Below are 21,264 nucleotides of genomic sequence, written 5' to 3'. Positions count from 1 at the left end.
GTTGTTTTTTGAAGCAGTGAAACACACTCAACATCAATTTTTTTTATATTTCTTATAAATCATCTTCGATAATCTGATTTGATTATTTTTAACAATTAAAAAAAAAAGCATTTTTTTTTAACAGTTGTTCATCTAAATGGCCTAAACTTAATTTAAACATCACGATAAGAGTGATTATCCAATGTGCAACGTTTGTTTTGTTTTGTTTTTTTTAACTTCACAGACATCACGTCACAAGACAAGAGCTTCTTTTTTTTTTCTTTTTTTTTAACATTTCCGCCGTCTCAGATTATTGTGAATGTGTTTGTTGTACAAATCAAAGAGAACACAGTCACTACTGTATAATCCCTCTGTGAGTTTACAAATCCCTCCTTGAATGAAAGCTACTGCACGTCAGAAACATGCAACCTTAACTATTACTGTTAAACCTGTATATAAAAAAACAAAAAACACACAAAAAAAAAACACACAAGACTGATTCAAAAAACCGACAGCCTCCTCTAACTGCAGTATTCAACATACTAAACATAGAAATATCATTAATTAAGTTAATGAGCCGATAGTGAAACTGAAAACAACACAGTGACACATCATTATCATCATCATCGTTATTATTATTATTTTTACAGTACAGTACGTAGCTTACGTTCTCCGTTTTGTAGCACAAAGGTAAACACACACTACATTCATAAAGGAAACATACGACGACAACGACGGCGACGACGGTCATTGAACTCATCACGACGTGCTGACACAGTCCAGATTTAAAAACCTCAAACAAGAAACCGGGCCTAAAGAAGTAAGGCGATCCATCGTGTAAATGGAGATGCAACTCTTTAACAACTATTAAATGATTGACAATAATAATATTAATGTTAATAATAATAATAATAATAATAATAATAACAGCAGCAGCAGCATTACAGTAAGTCAAGTTCCAGTTTCTCCTCAACACACAAATATAATGAAATAAATCTTACAGTGCAGTCTGTAACAGCGTTAACGTTCATCCCATTTATTTAAACACGACGTATAAAAAGCTACAATTAAATGAGTTTTTATCTCATTTCACCACCGACTTTTCTAGACTGCACTGTTCACACACCAGCCTGCAACACACACACACACACACACACACACACACACACGTAGGAAAAGTTATTTTGTTTTTATTTAAAGGGATAGTTCAACATTTTGGCAAATTGGCCCATTGCCATAATCCCTATAGTCTTAGCAGTAGGTTCGTTACCTTTAATTGTCGGTGCAAGCTGTTTTTAGAACGGCGGAGCAGAGCCGCGAGCTGCTCAGAGCTACGCTACGGAGGCTCATGGGATTTCTTGGTTTCCCTCATCAAACTCATCAAATACACAATCCAACAACTCCACAACGCTCTGGTGGACAAGTTGTGACCTGCACATTCACCACGCTATGAGATAATAACAGAACGTTACCAGACAGAGTTGTTTTAGAGGTAAATTCATGCATAACCGCTGATGTGCGTTGCCTTCAGGGACAGTTTTTCATCAACAGTCTCTGCATTCACCACTAAAACAACTCTGTCTGGTAACGTTCTGTTATTATCTCGTAGCGTGGTGAATGTGCAGGTCACAACTTGTCCACCAGAGCGTTTTGGAGTTGTTGGATTGTGTATTTGATGAGTTTGATGAGGGAAACCAAGAAATCCCATTAGCCTCCGTAGCGTAGCTCTGAGCAGCTCACGGCTCTGCTCCGCCGTTCTAAAAATAGCTTGCACCGACAATTAAAGGTAACGAACCTACTGCTAAGACTATAGGGATTATGGCAATGGGCCAATTTGCCAAAATGTTGAACTATCCCTTTAAACAAACAAAAAGTGATCATGATTAAAATATAAAATAAAATACGAGTTGTAAAAACAAAAGCAAAACAAAGACACGGGACAGTGCAGAAGGCTGAACCTCGTCTCCATCATGTCTCCATGGTTACAGGTAGGGATACTGGTTGAGTTTCCGTGGATACGCAGCACTGGAGCGGTGGAAAGGCTGCACTATCAGCTGTTGTTGTTGTTGTTGTAGTTGTTGTTGTTGATGGTGGTTGTTGTTGTTGTTGTTGTTGTTGTTGTTGTTGTACTGTCCCGGAGCCGACAACGCCAAGCTGCTGTTCTTCTGGAGCAGAGCCAGGGAGGAAGAGTACGGCCCCGCAACCGTCACTCCTCCTCCTCCTCCTCCTCCTCCTCCTCCTCCTCCTCCTCCTCGGCTGTGGCGAGACGAACCGTTACCGCCGTTACCGTTACCGTTACCGTTACCGTGCTGCTGCTGCATCTGGTCGACGGCCTGAGACACGGACGCCAGGGCGGCGGACGCTGGGTAGGCGTAGAGGTTGGGCGCGGAGGTGAAGAGCGCGTTGTCGTGAAGCCGAGTGAAGGACGCGTGTGAGGAGGAGGAGGAGGAGGAGGAGGAGGAGGCGGAGGAAGAGGAGACGGGAGGAGGAGGAGGAGGAGCAGCGGGGAAGGTCGGCTGCCGAGAGGATGACATCACAGACTGCTGCACCTGGGACAACAGAGAGCGATGAGCCAGACGTCAATATAATACACTGATACATAAACAAATAAATATAGAAATCAATAGAGAAATGAATGAGTGGATAAATAAATTATTCAATGCAAAATACTTGTAGAAATGTATACGTTTTTATCCTTCTTTAATCTTTTCTGCAGCAGAAACTTCAATTTCAACCTCTTCAAATATCATTAGAGGGAAGATTTGTCCATTTTATCAAACGTAACACAACAAGTGACAGTGAACACACACTCATATTTATTTTTACATTAGCATTTTCTATTTTTTTTTGTATATACTGTATTATATTAAAAGCTGATATTTTTCTTATATTTATGTACTATATATTTATCTCATTTGTCAATGTACTGTATGTGCATGTAATGTGTTCTCTTCATCTTAAACTTAAAGCTTAAACTTTATATGACCTTTATTGTTCTTACGAAAATTTGTGCTGCTTCTTCTTTAACTGTATCATAACATTGAGCATCAATAAAGTATCTAATTCTAAAGTCATTTGACGACTTTGATTAATGCAGGATCAGTTTTATAGGAGGAAAGAAGCAGGAAGCAGCAACGTTAAATAAGTAAATACAATCTTATACGATGACAGGACAGGTAACAAGTGTAAAATCGGCCAAAAGGAGGAAATTTAAACTCCGAGATCAGTGTTTGCTGTCACTTCACAGCTTCGTTGGTTTGTTGATTCACTTCCTGTTGAGAACTGAGGCAGCTACTGAAAACACAGTTACTGTTTATTTAGGTATCAACTTTATAAACTGTTACCTGGCTCAGGTTGAGAGGCTGAGAGCGGCTGGACGCAGCTCGCTGATGCCGCTCAGTGTTCGACTCTCCGGGTCGACTGGACGGCTGAGCAGAACCTTTCTTAGACTTCCCAGAGCCGCTCGTAGTTTGTTCTAAAAAACACAACAACAAAAAACACACATATAATGAGTAAATACAGAGATAAGAAATATATTATAAATAAATGTGAATCACTTTCAAAAACAGGTTAAAAACAGTTTGAAACGTTTCTTTTTACAACAGCATTTGGTTAAGTTGTATGTGCGTGTATATATGTATGTGATTGATATGGTTTTCATTTGTGCACTCTGCGCTTCTTCCACTATTATATGTTTTAAAGCACTTGTGCATGATATGTGCATTATAAATAACGGGGATAGCTTTTGCATCTCTCATAGCAAGGCGACTAATACTCTTTAAGTGGAAGGAAAAACTCCCCCTAACTTTTAAGTTGTGGATCAATGACCTTCTACAGCATTTGGTATTAGAGAAGATTCACTATTCTACTGTACAAGAGGATGTAATGTTATTGTTGTTTAAACCTTTCTTAAGATATATAGAGAAATTAGACGTCACTAATATAGGTGTTTTATACGACTGACCCGGTATTCTATATAATTTGAACCTACAGTATAAAAGCCTATTTTTATTTATTAATTAATTTGTTTATGTATTATACCTTGCACCACCTACCTGTGCACCATTACTATTTCATTTATTTATCTGTTTTGTTTTAATTTTATATTCTATTATGTACTTTTAATATATAAATTATGCATGTAACATATTTAAATATGTGGTTGTGTGCAAGATCAATCAACACTATGTTGTTGAATGGTACAGTAATATTATTGTAGGGACGGGGCTCTGTTTGTAGTCTTATGTTTGTATTGTTTCTATTCACTTATACACTGCAAAAACTCAAAATCTTACCAAGAATATTTGTCTTATTTCTTGTCAAAATGTCTATTTTCTACTCAATACTAACATCTTTCCACTTAAAATAAGACTCATAGCCTAAAATCAGTCTTGTTTTTAGATAATTTTCACTACTTATTTCAAGTGAAAATCTGCTTGAAAGAAGTAAAAAGTGTCTAAAAACAAGCTACTTTTAATGTGATGAGTCTTATTTTAAATATAATGAGGTTTGTTGCGACTAGAAATAAGACCAGTGTTCTTGGTAAGAGTTTGAGTTTTTGCAGTGTATACTTCTGAATGTATTTACTTTGCACACTCTCTCTCTCTATGCAAACATGTACAATGACTTGGAGCAAAAAAACAATTTCCGAGCCAACCAGGAGCTGCTGCAGTTTTCTGTGTCGTGGTCGTCTCTCCGGGCTGAGTCTTCACCGAGGGCATGATGACGGCCAGAGACTTGGTGGTGTTCTGCAGGGAGGAGGAGGAGGAGGAGGAGGAGGAGGAAGAGGAGGTCTTGGGGCTGAGGGGGCTGCTGGTGGAGGAATCAGAGTCGTGGGAGTCGTGCACCGTCACGCAGCTGATCACGTTGGTCCTCTGGCTCGTTCCAGAGCTGCAGGAAGAGAGAGAGAGAGAGACAATAAGGTGAGTGAGTGAATAAATGAAACATCTTGGAATGACATAACCTGTAAGATACCATATGTGCACACACACATGCACACATAACTACATACCAGACAAGGTTTTATAGGCTTATGTAGGTTTTTTTGTTGTTGTCACTTTAATTTGTTTCGCCTCTTATTTTGAAAAACATTGTACACTAGAGTTTGAGGGAGTATTAGGAACACATTGACAACATTTTTCTTCACAGACTTTGAGAATAAAGTCATAATATTACAAGAATAAAGACAGAATTGTACAAGACAATTTAATTTAAAAAACGTAATTTTACGAGAAAAATGCCCAAATTTTTATGATAAAAGCTCATAATTTCACGATAATAAAAGTCATAATTTTACGAGAATAAAGTGGCAATTTTATGAGAATTTAACAACTTAACAACTTTCCTTCTCTAAAACAACAGGTTCAAACGTTATGACTTTATTCTCGTAATAATATGGCGTTTTTCTCATAAAACTATGACTTTATCTACTGTGTGACATGTACTATTTTGTAATTTGTTGTTTATTTTTATTCTATTTTATTCTTTTTCTGCATGTGTGTTGGGTGTCGTGTATGTGTTGACCACTGCTGCACAGATAATTGCCCCTTTGTGGATAATAAAGACTGTTTGAACTTTGAACTTGAACTTTATTCTCGAACTCCGTAGTAGAGTGTCTTATGTATGTTTTTTGATTTAGGATGATGATTTATATGTATTGTAAAGATTTTATGTAAATGTTTGTTGACTTGTCTTGTGTAATTCATGTTTTTAAATGTGGACCCTGGTAAGACTAGCAGTGCTTTAGACACATTAGGGAAAAAAATATAAAAACTGATGAAAGCAGGAGGATGAGCTCGTCACCACGCAGCGGGGAACTTCCTGTCGTCCTCGTCCTCTGAGTCGCTGTGGATGGTGATGATGCTGACGGCGGGACTGGGCGTGTCGGAGATGACGATGGGCTGCGATTGGTCGCCGGCTACAGTGGAAGTGTTGTGGAGCACAGTGGAGGAGGAGAGAACCGAGGACACCGGCCTGAAGAGAGGGAGAAGAAGAAGAAGAAGAAGACGATGACAGACACAAAATTAGGATGTGACCTTTCGACCTCCTACTGTCTTTGTATCTGCACTGCAAAAACTCAAAATCTTACCAAGAATATTTGTCTTATTTCTAGTCAAAACTAATCTCATTATACTTAAAATAAGACTCATCACATTAAAAGTAGCTTGTTTTTAGACATTTTTTACTTCTTTCAAGCTGATTTTTACTTGAAATGAGTAGAGAAATCTGATAGTGGAGCAGGTTTTTCTTTCTTATTACAAGCACAAAAAACTTCCTTTTACTGGCAGATTTTTCTACTTATTTCAAGTGAAAATTATCTAAAAACGAGATCGGTTTTAGGTGATGAGTCTTATTCTAAAGGGACAACGAGGAGTTTTGGAAAGCAAAGTGTTTTCACACTACATTTACCATGAGCCTCCACGCGCACGGTGAAATTCTTGGACCGGCACAAGACGGACATCTTGCCAAGAATGTTTTCATTCATCAAGAATGAAAGTCAGAGGTTCGAAGACGATCAGATACCGTCGTAGCTCCGACCATAAACGGCGATTCAGCAGCGTTATTCTCATGACTCGCCGGGCAGCGTCCGCGAAACCGAAAGTAAGGAAACGCTGGTCGGCTCGCCCAGCATTTCCGCCACTAATTAAAATAACAAAATAACGATAGAGACAAAACGATATATTGATCGAAAATGGACCCATTAACAAGTGTGGGTAGCGTAGATTCATCCACATTAACGTGAGACTTTTTTATAACCGAATAGAAACTCCTCGTTGTCCCTGGAAAGAGATTAGTGTTGAGTAGAAATTAGACATTTTGACCAGAAATAAGACAAATAATCTTGGAAAGATTTTGAGTTTTTGCAGTGTGTTGTACGTGATGACGTCACACCTGGCTCTGCTCTCGGCAGCGTGTCGAGCCTTCGACCTCTTGCCCTGTTGGGCTCTGGAGTGAGCGGCCCCTGAGTTGTTGTGGTTCTGGGAGGCAGCGGCAGCGTGACGGCCGCCGCCAGATTCCTGCTGGCCGACGCCGTCGTACTGGCTGCCATGACGACCCCTGAAAATGAGGAAGAGGAAGGACAAGATGAAGAAGATAAAGAAGAGGAACAAGATTAACTTAATCTAGTGTCACTGTGTGTGAGTGTTTGCATCAATAAATGTATTAATAAATAAATGAATGAATGAATGAATAAATGAATGAATGAATGAATGAATGAATGAATAAATGAATGAATGCGTGAATGAATGAATGAATGAATGAATGGATGAATGGATGAGTGACCTCACCTCCAGCCTGCAGCCGTCTGACCGTCAGCGGCCGTTGCCATGGGAGCGTCCGGCACGACGGTCTGGCCCGGGTTGTGGATGGCCATGCCCGGCATCTGCTGCCACGTGGAGGGGATGAGGATCTGCTGCGTTCCTGCTGGCCAGCCCTGCTGCACGCACACACACACACACACACACACACACACACACACAGACACAAACACACACACACACACATTAAGGCCCCGTCCAGACGAATCCGTTTTTTTCGAATCCGGATAAATACTTTATCGGATCGGCGTCCACATGGATACAGCGTTTTCATGGCTGAAAACGGTATTTTTTGAAAACGGGTCCCAGAGTGGGAAAATTTGAAAACGCCGCCCCAGCGTTTTCGTCAGGACGGCCAAAACGGATTTTTTCTGAAACGATGATGTCATACCCCCCACCGCTCTACCTGTAACCTGAGACACACACACACCGCTGCAGCAGCTACACACTGACAGTCGTAACAACAACAACGGCCGACTAACGTCGCATTGCTCAGACGCTGCGGCTGAATCGCGTCTGTTTAATCATCACTGATCGTCACTATTTACTCTGACACGACTCCCTGTCAACATGTAATCCCATGTTTGAGTTTAAATACAGCGGGGGATTTCTTCTTATGGGTCGTTTTCAGGTGATCCGTGTGGACGCAGATATTTCTGAAAACGATGCCGTGTTTACGGAGATTTTTTTCAAAACGATTAAGAAAAAGATTGGATTCAGTGAAGCCGCGTATTCGTCTGGACGGGGCCTAAAAGCCTACAATGACTGGGAGTCAGTCAGTCCGTCGTCAGCAGACGGTGAAGTGCAGCGAGTCGACCGGACTGGGAAAGAAGTCAGTTTATTTCTATAAATAAAACACGCCGAGACCCCTACCTGTGCCAGCATGCCGGGCTGGATGTGCAGAGACTGGGACGACTGGTTCTGAGGGACCAAAGGGACGGAGTTGTCCATCCTCACTGGGTAACCAGACGGCTTGTTGGCGGTTTGCAGACCTGCAGGACGGAGCGCAGACGTTAGAGGACATCACATGATGTCATCAATACAACATGGTGAGGCCTCCTTTTATCGTTATGTGGACATTTTTAAAAACAAACCCAGACCTACCTGTTTGCAAATTGCTGAGTAAAAGATAGTGTTTCCTCAGTGTTTTAATTTTACTTGAAAAGTGTGTGTATGTGCATAAAACTAATCCAACCCAACTAAACTAACCCAAACCAACTAAACCAAACCAACTTAACTAACCCAACTAAACCAAACTAACTAAACTAACCCAACTAAACCAAACCAACTTAACTAACCAAACTAACTAAACTAACCCAACTAAACCAAACTAACTAAACTAACCCAACTAAACCAAACCAACTTAACTAACCCAACTAAACCAAACTAACTAAACTAACCCAACTAAACCAAACCAACTAAACCAAACCAATTTAACTAACCCAACTAATCCAAACCAAACCAAACCAAACCAAACCAACTAAACTAACCCAACTAAACCAAACCAACTTAACTAACCCAACTAAACCAAACTAACTAAACCAAACCAAACCAACTAAACTAACCCAACTAAACTAAACTAAACTAACTAAACCAAACTAAACCAACTAAACCAAACTAACTAAACCAAACCAAACCAAACCAACTAAACCAAACCAACTAAACCAAACTAACTAAACCAAACCAAACCAAACCAACTAAACTCAACCAAACCAAACCAACAAACTAACCCAACTAAACCAAATCAACTAAACTAACTCAAACCAAACCAAACTGAACCAACAAACCAAACCAAACCAACTAAACTAACCCAACTAAACCAAACTAACTAAACCAAACCAAACCAACTAAACCCATCACCTTTTCCATCTCATGTCCAGTCTTATTTTGCATTATTCAACATGCCCCCCCCCCCCTCTCTCTCTCACCCTGGATGGTCGGGGGGCAGACGATGAGGGTTTGCTGGAAGGGCTCGGTCTGGGTGCAGAGCTGCGTGGGTCTGGTCTGCAGCGGGACGCCCTGCTGGGTCAGACCCGGGATGTTGATGGTGGCCTGCTGGTAGAGGCCGGGCTGGTAGTTCAGTAAGGGGACGTTGCTGCTGAGGGACAGAGACTGTCCTCCTGTAGACGCCATCTGGACCACACAGAGGAAAAATATTACTTTATTATAGATATAGATGAATATACAGATATATTCAGGCAGCGGCCTTTTAATCATCACAAAATTTTCAACTAAAACTTAATATGGTGAGGCCTCCTTTTATCGTTATGTGGACATTTTTAAAAACAAACCTAGACCTACCTGTTTGCAAACTGTTGAGTAAAAGATAGTGTTTCCTCAGTGTTTTAATTTTACTTGAAAAGTGTGTGTATGTGCATAGCCTAAATGTTTATTATTTTATCATGTAAAGCATTTTGGGCTGCTTTTTTTGTATGAGAAGTGCCCTAGAAATAAGGTCTGATGATATTATTTATTGACTATTTATTGATTGAAACTTTTTTAATTCTTTTTTTTATATTTTAGTTCTTATCTGTCATGTATTTTATTATTTTTATTTTCTATCCCTATTTTATTTTTTAGTATTTGAGCACTGTTGTCACTTTATCAGGTCCGACTCATCTCCCTGTAAACCTGATCTACCTGCAGGTACAAATAAAGTTACCTTGAACTTAACACCTGAGATGACCAATCAGGTTCAGGTGTGTGTGTATGTTTGTGTAGGAAAGATAAACCAGGTGAACATTGATCAGTTTCATCCTCATTCCTCAACACGGATAATAATGTTCCTGCTGTTTTTCCCACAAGCACCACATTTACAAAATACGAAGAAGGAAGAATATTACATTATACTACTACATCACCACACTACTGTGCTATAAAGTTACAATCGTTGTAGAAGTTGATGTTAATCAGTGGAGTGAAACCATTGATTAGCATCGACTCAGTGCCCAGTGATGCACCACTGAAGATTTTTCTGAAACATATAGTGTAATAAAGCAAATAAAACACAAGAGGAATGTAATAAATTGGATTCTGGATGTAGAAATCAATGCACACATGTTTTTTTCACTTTGCAAAACTACAGATATAACATTGATTTTTCTTTCATCATTTCCATCATCATTATTTATTTATTTAGATACTATAGATTGTTTTGTTTTGTTGGATATAAGATGTAGCATTTATTATTCCAATTCACTGTACTTATTTTCTATTCATTTGAACATACTATTTACATTGTGGTTATTATCCTGTCTCTACTGTATGGTAATAGCTGCTGCTATAGCACAATCATTTCCCAGCCTGGGATGAATAAAGTATCGCTCATCTTTTCTTATCTTAATTAATGAAATCTGGATCAACATCAAATCAAAACATTGGACGGAGTAAAAAAAGAAAAAGAAAAAGAAAAAAAAGACCCTGAGACAGATTCTCACCTGATTGTGCTGGTTTAATTGGCTACTGAAGGTGACGGTGAGGTTGGCGGCTGCACTCGGCGTGTTGTTGCTGGCAAACATGTTTTTCCCGTTCTCGAAGGCGCTGCACCTGCGTTTGCATATGTCCATGTTCTGGAAGCAGGACTTGACACTGCAAAGGAATAAAAAAAGTGAATACGTGAAGCAAAGCACAGATAGATAGATTCACGGACTGGAACTTTAACGAACTGTCTCTTACTGTGAGCTGTGGGGGAAGTGCAGCAGGTGCGTCATGGTAACAAACGGGTGGTTCAGCGTCTTCATGGGCGTGATGCGTTTGTCTGCGTCCAGCGTCAGCATCTTCTTCAGCAGGTCGATGAACTCCCGTCTGTCGGCCTTCTCCGCCAAGATGTCCGTCCCCTCCAGGTTCGTCATGTTCACCTGCAGAGGAGAGACAGGAAGTCCACAGTCGATTTGCCCATAGTTGTAGTAGCAGAGTGTCTGACTTAACCTAAACAAACCAAACTAAACCAACTAACCCAACCTACCCTAAACTAACCAAACCAAACCAAACCAAACCAAACCAAGCCAAGCCAATTTAACTAAAAACTAAACCTAACTAACTAAACTAAACCAACCCCAAGTAAACCAAACCAACTAAAATAAACCCAAAGAACTAAACTAAACTAAACTAAACTAAACTAAACTACACTAAACTAAACTAAACTAAACTAAACTAAACCAAACCAAACCAAACCAAATCAACCTAACTAAACTAAAACACACCAAACCAGACGTAACCAAACCAACTAAACTAACCAAAGTAAGCCAAACCAAACCAACTAAACTAACCCAAACTAACTAAACCAAACCAACTAAACCAAACCAAACTAACTAAACTAAACTAAACCAAACCAAACCAAACCAAACCAACTAAACTAAACTAAACCAAACTAACTAACCCAAATAAACCAAACTATCTAAACCAAACCAAACCAACCAACTAAACTAACTAAACTAACTCAATCCGACCTACACTAAACTAAACCAAACCAAACCAACCAACTAACCCAACTAAACTAAATCAACTAAACTAACCCAAAGCGACCTACACTAGACTAAACCACACCAAACCAACTAAACTAAATCTTCTATCACCTTTTCCATCTCATGTCCAGTCTTATTTTGCATTATTTAAATATTACTAAATTACTTAAAGCAGAAGTAAGCGGAATATTTGTGTTAATATAAGTCTTAAATAGTTATATCTTCCGACAGCAATCACTTATATAGAATGTTTGTTCCGAAACACGGGTCTGTCAGTCACTCTGCTCTGCTGTAAGCCGAGGAGAAAACTTTCCTTGTATCCTACAACCTTTATCCAATGAGGAGAGAGAACGGCATAAAGGGGCGGTCCTCTCTGTGTGTGCAGCCAAGGGATGCGCGTGAATGTGGTGACGTAGGGACGAGGGCGGGGACTGCTAACTCCATCGGCTGACAAGACGTTAGCCAAAACCACCGGATTGCTTACTTCTGCTTTAATACTCCTACTGTGAATTTGCATGTGGTTGTGGATGACAATAAAGTTTCCATGAGTTGAACCTGATAATGAGACGTTCACTTCCTGACCTGCATCATGTCGTCCAGACAGTTGAAGATGTATTTTCTTGCCTCCTTTGACTTGATCCCCATCTCTGCCTCGTGCTCTGCAGGAGTCTGAAACAGAAACAACCACAGCAGCAGCAGCGGCTCAGTATCCACAGTACATACAGTATGTCTTTACTGTTCTTCAGCGTGTTGTGTTCAAGGACCAGTATCTCTGCAGGAACACCCACCTTCAGTCTCCAGAGCGGGTAGCTGGAGTCTGGGCCTCTGTTGAAGAAGCGACTGGTCTTGGTCCCTGCACTCAGCAGGTACTCGGCAGGAAGGCCCTGGGTCTGCGAGATGTACCGGATCTGAAAAAACAAAACCAACAGGAAAGTTGCAGAGTGAAAAACAAAATGTAAAAACTTCATGACCCTTTATTTGTGCAGGTGAAACCACCTCAGCCCCTGAACCTGGCGGCGTCTTGACCAGAGTTTGGTCAGAAAAACAAACAAAAACATGCTCCGTTTCTTCACTGTGAACTGATACTGACACTGCAGGATCGATCTTCATCATCATTTGCAATATTTTCAATCTATCTTGCACTGCTGTGACTTCCTGTTTGGTTTCAATTTATACTTTTAGGTTATTTCATTAATTTTCATTAAATGGGTCTATTTTTTAAATGTAATTTATCCTGTGCAGTGTGCACTGCTGGACCTGAGTAACTAAACTAAACCAAAGCAAACAAATTAAACTAAACCAACTAAACTCAACTCAACAAACTAAACCAAAGCAAACAAACCAAACCAAATACAACCAAACTAACGGAACTAAACTAAGCCAAACTAAATTAAACCAACTAAACGAAACTAACCAAAATATACTAAACTGAACTAAACTAAACTAAATCTAACTAAACTAAACCAAACCAAACTATACTAAACTAAACTAACCAACCAAACCAAACCAAACCAAACCAAACCAAACCAAACCAAATCAAACTAAACTAAACCAACTAAACCATTTAACTAAACCAAACCAAACCCTAGTAAGTGAGAAGGCATGAAACAAAAACACATTCAGCTGCAGCTGGCGTCTACTCTGCCAGATAAAGTGTTAAAACCCTTCAAAACAAACGCTTCAGTGTTTGTTGAGTGGGACGATTCACCAGCTTTCTATTTTCTCACAAAGTTTATCAACCGTTTAAAAAACAACTTTCTTTGTGTTGCTCAGACTTTAACTCTTCTCCCACGAGAGGAGCTGCTCATGTTGTTGTTTTTCAGTCTCAGTGCTTTTATGTGGCGGCAGCTCTCTGGACTCTCTGGCCCTCAGACGACCCAGCGTCGCTTTATCTCCGTCACGGCTCCTCTCTGTTCAGAGTAACGAGCTCGACTGAAGTCACTGCTGCATGGTTGGTTTTTAGTTTTACTGCAGGCTAAAACAACACAACTCTTCAGAGCACATTTCACCAACCTGTGCCAGGACTGATTATTTATAACTTGTCCAGAAAAAGATGAGTTGTAGACATGTTAAAGTTTTTAGATGTGGCTCATGCTTCTTTTTTGCTTTGCTATGCGATTTTAATACACAAAGAAAAGCCTAAATCAATGACTGAAAAACCAGTCTGTGTTCATTCTGTCCTAAAGAAATTAAATTTTGCATGTTAATTAATGAATGTATCATGTGCAAGTAGGTGTGTTTCTTTACATTTTCCTTGTTTTTGTGCTAAGCTAAGCTAACACACTGCCAGCTGTTGCTTAATATTTATTGTGCAGACATGAGGGTTGAATCTTTTGTCTCATCAAACTTTTGGCACAAGAGCCGATAAGCAAATTTCCAAAATAAATGTAAAGACTGCGAAATGTTCCAGGTACAACAGATCAGATTAGATTTAAATTAGATTAGTAAAGTTATTGATCCCAAAAGGAAAACTGGTTCACCGCCAGAGCTGCCAATAAATAGGCAAGTTATAATAAAAAGTCGAAATTATCAGATGAAAAGTCAAAATTATGAGTTTAAGTCATACTTATGAGATGAATAGTCAATATCATGAGATAAAAAGTTGAAAGTATGAGTTAAAAATTCCTAATTATGAGATGAAAAGTTGAAATTATGTGTTAAAAAATTTTAATTATGAGATGAAAAGTCAAAATTATGAGATAAAAAGTCTAAAGTATGAGATAAAAAGTCAAAAATTTCAATTTATATCTTATAATTATGACATACCTTGAGGATTTTTATTTTCTTTCACTGGCGGGAACACGTTTCCATAATAAACATGTAGTATAAATATTATATACAGTAAGAGTACTAAGTATATGAAGAGCTGCAGCCGACCTGGTCGTACTCGGAGGCTCCGGGATACAGAGGCCATCCCAGGAAGAGCTCGGCGATGACGCATCCCAGAGACCACATGTCGATGGCCTCGCAGAACGGGAGGCCCAGGATGATCTCCGGAGCTCTGGAGCAAAACAACATCAACAATCAACAGCTGGAGAAGTTTAGAGACGAACCTCACTGCAGCGTTACGTACGACGCCAAGTCCGTAATTACCATATACATTGGGGGGGGGACATCCCCCCCAATATTCAAATATGCTCATAATGTCCCCCATATAGCTAGCTGATTAAAAAATAAAAAAGTATCCCATGTGTTAGCGAATTTACCGTACTTTCCAGACCCGAGTATAAGCCGCACCAGCTAAATTTTAAAAGAAAATACATATATAGGCCGCACTTGAATATAAGCCTCAGGTTTTCATGTTGTAACTTGAGATATTTACACAGAAAGACAGTGGGGAACTGTGCTGCTCACTTTTCCACTGTTTTGGTTACGCTCCTCTCCTCCATGTGCATTTGTTTCCAACGAAGCCAGCGAAAAATCAGTATATGGAGCGGTGGATAACGTTACATGACATATACGATGTTACGGCGTGTGTGTTTGTGTAGTCTTAACCGTCATAAACAAAAGATTACGGGTTACGGGGCGCGTTTGTGTTGCGGTGTGCAGAGACGAGAGCTGGGACACCAGGGCGGAAAAAAGTAGCGGCTTATAGTCCGGAAAGTACAGTATATACAGCATATATATATATATATATATATATATATAGAAAGAGAGTTGAGCCCAATCCCATTTCACCCCTTGGCCCTACCACTTACCCCTACCCCTCCGTTTTGCGCGTTCACGTGTAGGGGTAGGGGTGTCCCAATTTTTATATTTTTTCATGCGAGAAAGTAACTGTTTAGGTCCCAAATGTGCGGTTAGTTTATCCAAATGACGGCTGGTTAGAAGTTTGCTCCGACGTTTTTTCGGAGAAGTGAAGCTCCAGGAGGAGCGGCTCCTCACAGGGGCAGCAGCCGGTCTGCAGAGCTGCTCCGCCGGCCAAATTACGTCCTCGTCCCGGGAGAAAAGACGATCGCTAATTAACTTATCCGCGGGTTTTTAGAGGTTTACCACCGGCTGGTTAAATTCTTTTTAGCATTTAAATGTTGGTCTCATTGATGAAATCTGACAATTGTGGCAGTAGCATTGTTTGTTTGAATGAAAAGTGAAGCTTCATGTGTGTATCAGACAGAGGAGCAGGCAGCTGCCTCTGGGCTCTGTGTACAGAAATCACCACATTTATATCAGTAAATAAATGTTTTACAATGAACTGATCAGCCTGCATTAAGTTTTATCTTATTTTATTAAGTTATATGGTACACGGCTATTTGATTTCTGGCAAAAGCTCGCCGCATCAGCTTACGTAAAAGCCAGTGAGACTACGTGATGACGTATGTGACTGTTGAAGGGGTGTCCCAATTCGTAGGGGTTGACTTTCTACCCCTACCCCTTGTAGCTCCGTTTCAAGGGGCGAGGGGCAAGGGGTAGGGGAAGGGGTAGGGGTAAAAAAGAGAAATGGGATTGGGCCTTGGTCCCCCCCAATGTTGACTCCATGGTTACGGCCTTGTACGACGCAGCAACTCGCCTGTAGTAGCGCGACTGCAGGTAGGTGGAGCACACGGCCTTGGACACGTGGCTGGCCGAGCCGAAGTCGATGACCTTGACTCTGTACGGCTGGCGCAGCGGATCCACCAGCATGATGTTCTCGGGCTTCAGGTCGGCGTGGATCAGCCCCAGGCTCTTGAGCTTCATCAGCGCCGTGGCGACCTGCTGCAGGATGGGCCGGATGCACTTGAGCAGCAGCGGGCTGAACTTGCTGTGCTTCAGGAAGTCGTAGAGATTCTGCTCCAGCATCTCAAACACAAGGCACGTGTGGTTCTTGTGCTGGAAACACTCGTACGAGCGCACAAAGTTGAACTCGTCGGCGTTCTCTGTGCTCAGGCGGCTCAGGATGCTCACCTGCGAGGAGGAGGGACGATGAGTTTAAAGGGATAGTTCCTCAAAGGAGTTTAAATCGAAAGCAACTGGACTTGGTTATTTGTCAAGGAAGACGTTTCATCAATCAAACGATGAAGCCTCTTGGATGAGAGGTGAAACGCCTTCCTAGACAAATAAACAAGTCCAGTTGCTTTCGATTTAAACTCCTTTGAGATACTATGACCTGGACAAATGAGAATATGCACAGGCTTAAAGGGATAGTTCAACATTTTGGCAAATTGGCCCATTGCCATTGTAATGGAAATGTTTATGTGTCCGACCCTTGATTGAACTTTGAAAATGTATGATCATGAACTTTAGGTGAACCTTGAAGAAAGCGCAAGTTGCACTTGTATGCTGTGCATAGGGCAATATGCAGGTATCTGACTTGGTTCCTGTTATTTTGTGATGATTACGCTTAAGCAAGCAGTTGTCTCCATATCCAAAACCACGGTGAGATGTCAGCGAGATGTCAACATGCTGAGGTGTGAAAAAAACACAACAACTCTTTAGTTACAGACAGCCGCTCTCTTCCAGCCTTTACATATAAGATGATTTTATAATAACCCAAAAATATGTCAAAAGCGCTAAGTGCAAACTTGTGCTATCTAAGCTTATTCTGCAAGAATGCAATAATGTTATTGGACAATGTTTGATGCCGCCTCCAAGGAGGAGCACGTGGCTCCTTCCTGCTCTTGTGTCTATGTAACCTGATGTAACCAAATCTCAGTGTGAACTCTCGTACAGACTTTTGTGTGTATGACAGTCCACCTCTTGCAAGATAAAAATAAAGTACTTCAAGTGAAACCCCATTTTTCTGGACTTATGATTTTCTCTCTCACAACTTAAAGGAAATTTCCACAACACCATAATCCCTATAGTCATAGCAGTAGGTTTGTTACCTTTAATTGTCGGTGCAAGCTATTTTTAGAACGGCGGAGCAGAGCCGTGAGCTGCTCGGAGCTACGCTACGGAGGCTCATGGGATTTCTTGGTTTCCCTCATCAAACTCATCAAATACACAATCCAATAGGGTTGCGCCGATTGGCGATCCAATCGTCTATCGGCGATTGGAAGGACGATCGGCGATGTTTTGTTTTCTTGCCGATTTTAGACACAGACACATACTCGCTACTTTTTTTTACTGATCCAATGCGCAATCTGTTTTTGTTTTAATGAAGCCGCTTCTCTGGCTGCTTCCAACAGATACTCTGCCAAATGACAGTGTTTCACCAATCAAATGCAGCCACTGGCGACATCCAATCAGACGGAGCCAGGTAGTCATGACCGCACACAAAATCTCTGTGGTAAACAGGGTGGCCACTCCGCCTCAAATTTGAGGAAACACGTTTAGCTGGTGTTGTGGCTGTGACTAGGCTTCTTTTTACAGTCTATGCTAGGCTGCTGACGCCAACCCTGTGATGTCACAGCCCGACGAGGTGTTCACTGATATGCCACAAATAAATTACGTCCGCCACAAATAGATTTTTTGGCTTTCGGCAATGCAATAGCGTTCTGTTCATTGATCATAGTGATCTTTCTCCATTATTAGCCCTCACACACACACACACAGAGAGAGAAGCGGCAGTCATGACAGCATGACAGCAGGGCACGGTAAAAGTGAAACTCATCCGCCATTTCCCAATGATTTTAGCAGATTCAGTCCATCAGAGTCAACCACACTGTTACTGGATGACTCAGAAATTTAGAAATTTGTTACTGACGGCCGTCTGCCCGATTGCAGGTGAATGCAGCATCAGTGTAACGCTCCATTCCTCCTCACTGCGTTACCGCGGTGACTTTTCACAGACGCCACCTCGACCTGAGCCGACGGCTCCGGTGTCTCCGCCAAGGGGGCAGTTGTCGGTCTGAGAAGTGAAGCTCACTTCCGCGTTCAAAAAACTGCAGTCCCCTCGGATTCCTCTGGGGGCTGGTGTCAGAAGGGAGCATTCCCCATAGACCCCCGTGTTAAAATCGCCGACTTTACATCCTCAGTAAACATGTTAAAAGCCTGGTGTCAGAACGTTTTTTCGTCTCAATCGATAGTTTCTACCCCCGCACACACTCTGAGGGGGGTGAATTTTTTTTTAACTCTACAGTTTTACTGTTATTAGGTTAAAATTCTGGCCAATCAGGGCGCGGAAACGTTGAGTGACAGGTCTGAGCAGCTCCGTGGACAGCTGCTTCGAGGCCAGTGGGCGGGAACTCGGCCGGCCAATCCAACATGGCGCTGTCCAGGCCGCCATACTTGAGTCACAAAAACGACTCCCCAAAACCAATGGGTGACGTCACGGGTGCTACGTCCATTCTTTTTACAGTCTATGGTCTCCGCTGAGTTTCCGTGGTTTCCTACCGTCACGCTGCCACTGAACGTAAAAACATGGCGACACCACATGGCAGCCAGCACCGAGCTTACCCGCTCCATGTAGATATGAATGATATGAACGGCTAATTCAGAGCTGAAAGGAACACTTCAGTTTGTTGATGGGGGGGATTACTGATTAATGAGAAACAGACTTTTGGAACCAAATAATCAATTTTCGTGAATAGAGACAGGAGAAGTTACACAATGTCCCTTTAAAGGTGCTATATGAATAAAATTATGATATTATTATTATTCTAAATCGACTTGGTTTGGGTCGTGACATGACGTGGACACATACTCACCTCTATTTGACCTTGTCGGGCGTACGACGGATGGTTCTTCAGGATCTTAATGGCCACGATCTCGTTGGTTCCCCTCTTCCAGCACTTGGCCACCTGGCCGAAGGTGCCGCGGCCGAGGAACTCCAGCACCTCGTAGCTGTTGGACATGGAGCACAGGATCTCGTGCTGGACCAGCTGGTAGTCGCCCTCGCTGTGGGAGTTGCTGCTCTTCGCCGTGGAAGTGGAATGTGCTATGGACTGAGCCGTGGTGGTGCCGCCGCCGCCGCCTCCTCCTCCTCCACCGGCGCCGCGGTTCGAGACCACGGGGGCCGACAGCTCCTCCAGGATCTGGACGCTGTCGCTGCTGTCCACCTCATAGGATTAGTATGTGAACAATTAGTATAACGAAGAATGAATGAAGCACAGTTAAGAAATGTAAACACTTACTTACTTACTTGTTTTTTTGTTTTTAATTTTTATAATGTTTATGTTTTGTGTTTTCAACTGTATATTTGATACTGTTGGACCCCAGGAAGAATAGTAGCTGTGGCTTTGCTGCAGCTAATGGGGATCTTAATAATAAACAATAAACAACAATAAACCTCCTCGCTCTTCCTCTTCAGGCTGTACTGCTTGTTGTGGTAGAGGTCGCACGGCTGCGAGGACAACTCGGCGGCGGCGTCTTTAACGCGCCGGCTGGAGGACGAGGACGAGGAGGAGGACGGGGGTCCGCGGACGCTGCCCGTGCTGTCGGCCGCACGCACCACCGTCTGCTCCCGGGAGCCGGCGGCGGGCGGAGGAGGCGCCTGGTTGGAGTTGTAGACGACGGGGTTGAAGCTGCTGGAGGAGGCGGAGGCGACGGCGCCCTGCGAGTAGGGGTGGGAGAAAAAATCGGTTCACATCAATATCACTATATCTTTTTGACGATTCTTAAATCGATTTTGTTTTTCAAAAATCTTTTTTTTTTTTGGAAAAAAAATGTTTTTGAATTTTTTTTTGTTTTTTGTTTTTTGAATTTTTTTAAATATTGTGCAATGTGCATTTGTTAACCTTTTTTACATACAGAGAGTACAGGGTTTGAAAAGGGTTTAAAGGGATAGTAGCATTTTTTTAAAGTGGGGTTGTATGATCTACAAATAGCCCCTAAGTACTTTAATTGCAGTAGAAGACTCTCTGCACTCCTCCCGTTAGCAACGCCAGCCCATATAATTTTTTCCAGCCCCTCAAAGTGCAGGAAAAACGCAGTTTTTATTTGGACCTAACCAACTCACGTATCCCTCCGCCCAGGGTTAGTGCCCGCCGATCAGCAGTTGGTTAGCTCCAAATAAAAACTGCGTTTTTCCTGCACTTTGAGGGGCTGGAAAAAATTATATTATAGCGAACAATGGAACTGTGTATTTTTTTTCACATAAAACCTCCTTTAGGCCACGAAAATAGGCCGTTTCTTTGGGTCTGTTCACAACACTGTATGTTGTAAATCTCTGGGCAGGGCTATGGGCTGGCGTTGCTAACGGGAGGAGTGCAGAGTCTTCTACTGCAATTAAAGTACTTAGGGGCTATTTGTAGATCATACAACCCCACTTTAAAAAAATGCTACTATCCCTTTAAGTTCACTTTATAATGGAGTATGTTAATTTATAGGCTCCTACAGTATTTGTGTGCAGATAAATGTTAAAAATGCAGACTAAAAATCGAGAGAATCGGCAATATCGTAGAATCGCAATTTAAATCGAATCGCCATCGAAAAAAATTGTAGAAGAATCGAATCAGGAGAAAAGCATATCGTCCCAGCCCTTACCTGCGAGGGGCTCGGCTGGTAGTAACCATTGTCTCCTCCCAGCGGGTTGGACGCGTCCCAGGACGGGTTCTCCACCTTCAGCCTCTTGGAGCGGGAGTAGGCGCTGGAGGACACGGACGGCGAGGAGAAGACCTGGAGCTGCGACGCCGCCATGTCTGTGGACG

At 41.8% G+C, this 21,264-nt stretch overlaps 1 protein-coding gene across 1 annotated transcript; it reads right to left on the bottom strand.

Annotated features, from left to right (window-relative positions):
- Window positions 1-1,826: 1,826 nt before the first annotated feature.
- On the bottom strand, window positions 1,827-21,256 carry hipk1a (homeodomain interacting protein kinase 1a). Its single transcript, XM_085782896.1, has 17 exons — window positions 21,101-21,256; window positions 19,905-20,168; window positions 19,324-19,674; window positions 16,266-16,639; window positions 14,636-14,759; window positions 12,547-12,666; window positions 12,341-12,427; window positions 10,971-11,152; window positions 10,733-10,883; window positions 9,224-9,428; window positions 8,169-8,287; window positions 7,266-7,414; window positions 6,871-7,035; window positions 5,782-5,952; window positions 4,637-4,869; window positions 3,324-3,454; window positions 1,827-2,528 (listed from the first exon to the last, which is right to left on the bottom strand). Exons 1-17 carry the CDS (start codon window positions 21,251-21,253, stop codon window positions 1,962-1,964), a joined length of 3,546 nt encoding a protein of 1,181 aa, XP_085639022.1. The 5' UTR covers window positions 21,254-21,256; the 3' UTR covers window positions 1,827-1,961.
- Window positions 21,257-21,264: the final 8 nt, after the last annotated feature.

Source organism: Trachurus japonicus, chromosome 7 (assembly GCF_045865225.1).
Source record: "Trachurus japonicus isolate A0001 chromosome 7, Traja_1.0".
NCBI lineage: Eukaryota > Metazoa > Chordata > Actinopteri > Carangiformes > Carangidae > Trachurus > Trachurus japonicus.
The sequence above is the reverse complement of the archived record's forward strand: the minus strand, read 5'-3'. Positions and strand labels throughout refer to the sequence as shown.